The 7,358-nt window shown below is 45.7% G+C and overlaps 1 protein-coding gene across 2 annotated transcripts in view; it reads right to left on the reverse strand.

Moving 5' to 3' along the window:
- Positions 1–6,517, reverse strand: part of LOC112224696 (calcium-activated potassium channel subunit alpha-1) — a 214,727-nt gene extending 208,210 nt beyond the window's left edge. For both annotated transcript variants that reach the window (XM_042305752.1, XM_042305753.1), the window contains exon 1: positions 5,552–6,517. In XM_042305752.1, coding sequence (XP_042161686.1) covers positions 5,552–5,842 — 291 coding nt within the window. In that variant the 5' untranslated portion in view covers positions 5,843–6,517. The remainder of the gene's footprint in view (positions 1–5,551) is intronic.
- Positions 6,518–7,358: the final 841 nt, after the last annotated feature.

The following is a 7,358-nucleotide window of genomic DNA, read 5'->3' on the forward strand; positions in this document are numbered from 1 at the left end:
TTCTAACGCGAGTGGGGCGGGTTTGAACTTCTAACGCGAGTGGGGCGGGTTTGAACTTCTAACGCGAGTGGGGCGGGTTTGAACTTCTAACGCGAGTGGGGCGGGTTTGAACTTCTAACGCGAGTGGGGCGGGTTTGAACTTCTAACGCGAGTGGGGCGGGTTTGAACTTTGAACGCGAGTGGGGCGGGTTTGAACTTCTAACGCGAGTGGGGCGGGTTTGAACTTCTAACGCGGGTTTGAAGTGGGGCGGGTTTGAACTTCTAACGCGAGTGGGGCGGGTTTGAACTTCTAACGCGAGTGGGGCGGGTTTGAACTTCTAACGCGAGTGGGGCGGGTTTAAACTTCTAACGCGAGTGGGGCGGGTTTGAACTTCTAACGCGAGTGGGGCGGGTTTGAACTTCTAACGCGAGTGGGGCGGGTTTGAACTTCTAACGCGAGTGGGGCGGGTTTGAACTTCTAACGCGAGTGGGGCGGGTTTGAACTTCTAACGCGAGTGGGGCGGGTTTGAACTTCTAACGCGAGTGGGGCGGGTTTGAACTAACGCGAGTGGGGCGGGTTTGAACTTCTAACGCGAGTGGGGCGGGTTTGAACTTCTAACGCGAGTGGGGCGGGTTTGAACTTCTAACGCGAGTGGGGCGGGTTTGAACTTCTAACGCGAGTGGGGCGGGTTTGAACTTCTAACGCGAGTGGGGCGGTTTGAACTTCTAACGCGAGTGGGGCGGGTTTGAACTTCTAACGCGAGTGGGGCGGGTTTGAATTCTAACGCGAGTGGGGCGGGTTTGAACTTCTAACGCGAGTGGGGCGGGTTTGGTTTCGTGACAATGATCACAAGAGCAACTGCTCAGCAACGCAGTTCCACCATCCGACACAGCCAAAACATTGTCTATGAGGGTATCAGCTATCGACGGTTAATGAAGGTATCAGCTATCACAGGTTAATACTTCATCTGATTGAATCTAGGCCTTGATCACTACAGTGACGCACAGTATTGTGCTGGCAACTGATTTTTGATGAATGTCTCATTGACAGACAACAACGAGAGACTGGTGTAATAGCAGCAGCAGCTAGCATTATCCCAGCTAGCACTATTCTGGACTGACTGACAACTGTATGTGTGTGTGTGTGTGTGTTGGTTCTTCAAACCTTGCGGGGACTTAAAATTCGAACAAGTCAAACAAGTAAAACAAGGAAAATCATCCCTCATGAGGACAAGGGTTATTTAAAGTTTAATTTTAAGTTGAATAATCAAATCAAAGAGTAGCAGTGGTGTGGAAGGTGGAGGGGGGCAGGGGGGCAATGCAAAGGGGAGGGGAGTAGGGCAATGCAAAAAGTCTGGGCAGCCATTTCACTAGATGTTCAGGAGTCTTATGGCTTGGGGGTAGAATCTGTTTAGGAGCCTCTTGGGCCTAGCTCCGGGACCGCTCGCCGTGTGGTAGCAGAGAGAACAGTCTATGACTAGGGTGGCTGGAGTCTTTGACAATTTTTAGGGCCTTCCTCTGACACCGCCTGGTATAGAGGTCCTGGATGGCAGGAGGCTTGGCTCCAGTGATGTACTGGACCGTACGCACTACCCTCTGCAGTGCCTTGCGGTCGGAAGCCGAGCAGTTGCCATACCAGGCAATGATGCAACCAGTCAGGATGCTCTTGATGGTGCAGGTGTATACACTTTTGAGGATCTGAGGACCCATGACAAATCTTTTCAGTCTCCTGAGGGGGAATAGGTTTTGTCGTGCTTGGACCATGTTAGTTTGTTGGTGATGTGGACACCAAGGAACTTGAAGCTCTCAACTTGCTCCACTGCATCCCTGTCGATGAGAATGGGGGCGTGCTCAGTCCTCTTTTTCCTGTAGTCCACAATTAACTCCTTTGTCTTAATCACATTGAGGGAGAGGTTGTTGTCCTGGCACCACACGGACAGGTCTCTGACCTCCTCCCTATCGGCCGTCTCGTTGTTGTCGGTTATCAGGCCTACCACTGTTGTATCATCTGCAAATGTAATGATGGTGTTGAAGTCGTGCCTGGCCGTGCAGTGAACAGGGAGCGCAGTAGGGGGCTTAGCATGCACCCCTGAGGGGCCCCTGTGTTAAGGATCAGTGTGGCGGATGTGTGTGTTACCTATCCTTACCACCTGGTGGCGGCCCGTCAGGAAGTCCAGGATCCAGTTGCAGAGGGAGGTGTTTAGTCCCAGGGTCCTTATCTTAGTGATGAGCTTTGTGGGCACTATGGTGTTGAACACTGAGCTGTAGTCAATGAAAAGCATTCTCACATAGCTGTTCCTTTTGTCCAGTTGGGAAAGGGCAGTGTGGAGTGCAATAGAAATTGCATCATCTGTGGATCTGTTGGGGCGGTATGCAAATTGGAGTGGGTCTAGGGTTTCTGGTGTGATGGTGTTGATGTGAGCCATGACCAGCCTTTCAAAACACTTCATGGCTACAGACATGAGTACTACAGGTCGGTAGTCATTTAGGCAGGTTACCTTAGTGTTCTTGGGCACAGGGACTATGGTGGTATGCTTGAAACATGTTGGTATTACAGACTCGGTCAGGGACAGGTTGAAAATGTCAGTAAAGACACTTGCCGGTGTACACTTGATCGGAGTACACGTCCTGGTAATCCGTCTGTCCCTGCGGCCTTGTGAAGGTTGATCTGTCTAAAGGTCTTACTCACATCGGCTGGGGAGAGCGTGATCACACAGTCTTCCAGTACAGCTGGTGCTCTCATGCATGTTTCAGTGTTATTTGCCTCGAAGCGAGCATAGAAGTAGTTTAGCTCATCTGGTAGGCTTGTGTCACTAGGCAGCTCTCGGCTGTGCTTCCCTTTGTAGTCTGTAATGGTGTGCAAGCCCTGCCACATCCGACGAGTGTCAGAGCTGGTGTAGTACGACTCGATCTTAGTCCAGTATTGACGCTTTGTGTGTTTGATGGTTCGTCGGAGGGCATAGCGGGATTTCTTCTAAGCTTCCGGGTTAGAGTCCCGCTCCTTGAAAGCGGCAGCTCTAGCCTTTAGCTTAGTGCGGATGCTGCCTGTAATCCATGGCTTCTGGTTGAGGTATGTACATACGGTCACTTTGGGGATGACATCATCAATGCACTTATTGATGAAGCCAATGACAGATGTGGTGCACTCCTCAATGCTATTGGAGGAATCCCGGAACATATTCCAGTCTGTGATGCTAAACAGTCCTGTAGCTTAGCATCTGCTTCATCTGACCACTTTTTTATTGATCCAGTCACTGGTGCTTCCTGCTCTAATCTTTGCTTGTAAGAAGAAATCAAGAGGATGGAATTATGGTCAGATTTGCCAAATGGAGGACGAGGGAGAGCTTTGTATGCATCTCTGTGTGTGGAGTATAGGTGGTCCAGAGTTATGTTCCCTCTGGTTGCACATTTAACATGCTGATAGAAATTTGGTAAAACTGATATAAATGTCTCTGCATTACAAGTCTCTGGCTACTAGGAGTGCCGCCTCTGGGTGAGCGTTTTCTTGTTTGCTTATGGCGGAATATAACTCATTCAATGCTGTCTTGGTGCCAGCCTCTGTCTGTGGTGGTATGTAAACAGCTACGAAGAATACAGATGAGATCTCTCTCCGTAGGGGTTTAAGGTTAGGGTTACAATTAGGGTTAGGGTAAGTGGTTGGTGGTTAGGTTTAGGGTTAGGAGTTAGGTTTAGGGTTAGGGTTACAATTAGGGTTAGGGTAAGTGGTTGGTGGTTAGGTTTAAGGTTAGGGTTACAATTAGGGTTAGGGTAAGTGGTTGGTGGTTAGGTTTAAGGTTAGGGTTACAATTAGGGTTAGGGTAAGTGGTTGGTGGTTAGGTTTAGGGTTAGGGTTACAATTAGGGTTAGGGTAAGTGGTTGGTGGTTAGGTTTAGGGTTAGGGTTACAATTAGGGTTAGGGTAAGTGGTTGGTGGTTAGGTTTAGGGTTAGGGTTACAATTAGGGTTAGGGTAAGTGGTTGGTGGTTAGTTTTAGGGTTAGGGTTACAATTAGGGTTAGGGTAAGTGGTTGGTGGTTAGGTTTAGGGTTAGGAGTTAGGTTAAGGGTTAGGGTTACAATTAGGGTTAGGGTAAGTGGTTGGTGGTTAGGTTTAGGGTTAGGAGTTAGGTTTAAGGTTAGGGTTACAATTAGGGTTAGGGTAAGTGGTTGGTGGTTAGGTTTAGGGTTAGGAGTTAGGTTTAAGGTTAGGGTTACAATTAGGGTTAGGGTAAGTGGTTGGTGGTTAGGTTTAGGGTTAGGAGTTAGGTTAAGGGTTAGGGTTACAATTAGGGTTAGGGTAAGTGGTTGGTGGTTAGGTTTAGGGTTAGTGTTACAATTAGGGTTAGGGTAAGTGGTTGGTGGTTAGGTTTAGGGTTAGGGTTAGAATTAGGGTTAGGGTAAGTGGTTGGTGGTTAGGTTTAGGGTTAGGAGTTAGGTTTAAGGTTAAGGTTACAATTAGGGTTAGGGTAAGTGGTTGGTGGTTAGGTTTAGGGTTAGGGTTAGGGTTACAATTAGGGTTAGGGTAAGTGGTTGGTGGTTAGGTTTAGGGTTAGGAGTTAGGTTTAGGGTTAGGGTTACAATTAGGGTTAGGGTAAGTGGTTGGTGGTTAGGTTTAGGTTTAGGGTTAGGGTTACAATTAGGGTTAGGGTAAGTGGTTGGTGGTTAGCTTTAAGGTTAGGGTTACAATTAGGGTTAGGGTAAGTGGTTGGTGGTTAGGTTTAAGGTTAGGGTTACAATTAGGGTTAGGGTAAGTGGTTGGTGGTTAGGTTTAAGGTTAGGGTTACAATTAGGGTTAGGGTAAGTGGTTGGTGGTTAGGTTTAAGGTTAGGGTTACAATTAGGGTTAGGGTAAGTGGTTGGTGGTTAGGTTTAAGGTTAGGGTTACAATTAGGGTTAGGGTAAGTGGTTGGTGGTTAGGTTTAGGGTTTGGGTAATGGGTTAAGGTTAGGGTTATGGTAAGGGTTTAAAACAGGCCTAAATTGCAGGCCTACTGGTGCCTTAACAATTTTCTTCGGCTCTAATTCTGCTCATGTAATTTGAGATAACGAGATGACACATGGTTGTAAGAGATACTAATGTGTTTGTTTATTCTCAACCAACATTATGCAAAATATGGCCTAAAAAAATAGTGTCCTATGTAACCGGTAACCGGTGTGAAATGGCTAGCTACTTAGCGGTGCGTGCTAGTAGCGTTTCAATCAGTGAGGTCACTGGCTCTTAAAACATTTATGCACGCAAGTAGTTGTTTCCCTTGCTCTGTAAGGGCCGCTGCTTCTGTGCGGCGATAGGTAACGATGCTTCGAGGGTGACAATGTTATGCATTTGTTATAACTGTGTTAAGGGTTAGAACTGTTATTGTTTAATTTGGGGGAAAGGAAACAATGTTGTTCCTGATTGCACAGGGACTGTCAGGATCATAGGCTTATAGCAAATAATAAAATACACAAATCCTTGAATCCAAATTGTATGAAGCCACAGTACCACACTAAAACAGCGACACAGACAATAGTTAATTTCTGTCACAAGTTGTGAATGCATTGGAAAAGTGCTGCTGTGGACACATGGATATGACCAACCTTTTTTTTGGTATTACAGTGGCAGCAGACGGTCCACAGGTAGTTGAGAGATCTCCAGAGCAGAATGATGAAGAGACCCCCAAAGAACGTAACCATGGAGGAGGCAAGGAAAGCCCACCACATGCGCTGCCCGTTGCTATCACAGGGCACATCTGGGGAGAACGGGATGATCACATCCATCTTGGATATGCGGATAGAGGGAGAGTCCGGATAGTAACTATGTTTACCTTTAGGCATTATTCTGAGGCTACCGATGCCCAGGGATATGTTGCCATGTCCTATAACTAGCATCCAGACTCTTTGAGTAGTTCCAGACAGTGTCCCCTACCCCACAATTCAGCCATATTGCTTAAACTAACTACCTTCTTCTTCCTCTACTCTGCCCGGTTCGTTTTCATCAGTCCTTCTTCTATGTAAATGTTGTGTTCTCAGCGACCTGTTACGCACAAACTTCACTTCAAATGACAGGATGTGTTCGTTCCATATACAGCAGTCATTCACACATCGTTAAAGAAGACATATCTAAATGCGAATTGTGTGTAAAAAAAAAAAAAAATCTGATATTTCTTTAAAACTCTTTCATTTAATTCCATATAGGAAATCCAATTACTGTTCTTCTTTGCTTGTTTGTTCTGGTGTAACGGTTTAATACTTCCAGAAAAAGGCAGCTCTTATCTTCGCGCAACCTGTCGATCAGGTTCCTGCATCTGGTAACCGAATAGCGTAAAGCGCAATCGATGGGTAGCCCTCGCTCACAAAACTCCACCTTGTTGAGAACCAGGTCCGTTACTTCTGGTACATTTAGCGCTCTCGCTAGCTGTTGAAGACTACTTCCTCTCTTTATAACCGCGATTTTCTCATTTATTCCCTTTCAGAAAAGATTTGCGATAACGCTTTCCATAGGTTTGTTGTCCTCTTCTTGCTTCAGCGGCGGCCAGCTGATATGCGGCTACCGGGTCAGATCTGTTTGGAAGATGGCTAGGGAGATGTACAGGTAACAGGGGTGGAGCCATCAACAACATCTAACCGACTCATATGTTTCGGTGGTCCTCAAACATTATCCTGTCAGTGATTCTACCGCGACGTCCCTTCTCATTCGATTCGTAGTTATTTTTAAAATATATTTATGAGCACTTTCTACAGGCTATTAAGATAGCAAGATAATGGATACACGGGTTTTATTTATCTGCGTATCGGCGTAATTTTCCAATGGATTATATAACACTATTATTATTGATTATTTAGAATAGCCTACATGTCTTGCTTCGAATGCGCACAAAACTATGCACAAAACCCATTATTTTAAAAGCGTTTCGTGTCTGAGGGAGGATGAGGACAGGATACATTTACAACAGGACCATGCTGTCCACACCTCGGTCTTGAATAGGACCTGTTGATTAGTCACGCTAAGCAATCTGTTGCTCTTTTTGTTGTTGTCAAGAAAACAAGTCGGCCACGTATAATTTCCGTGGTAATAGCTTTGCCACATGTAAACTAAAATAATGGTCATACAACATGTATAATTTAAAGCATGATTAAATATATTAATTTTAAAGATGTACTAGGATGATATAATGAAGCAAATATGCAATTAAATAAATTCATAGCTCGGGAAAATTATGCTGTTACACTTGTAGTTTTAAATATATAAATAAAGCGTTTTTATTCTGCACTTTTAGTCCCAAAAAATGTATATGGAATTTACAAATCTATGAACCGGAGATTTTGCTCTCCCTGGTGGTCACACATTGCATCTATTGCCTCATCTTTGGATTCATGAGCCTGCTGTGGCAGAGAAGACATGCAC

The sequence above is a fragment of the Oncorhynchus tshawytscha genome, linkage group LG25 (genome assembly GCF_018296145.1).
Source record: "Oncorhynchus tshawytscha isolate Ot180627B linkage group LG25, Otsh_v2.0, whole genome shotgun sequence".
NCBI lineage: Eukaryota > Metazoa > Chordata > Actinopteri > Salmoniformes > Salmonidae > Oncorhynchus > Oncorhynchus tshawytscha.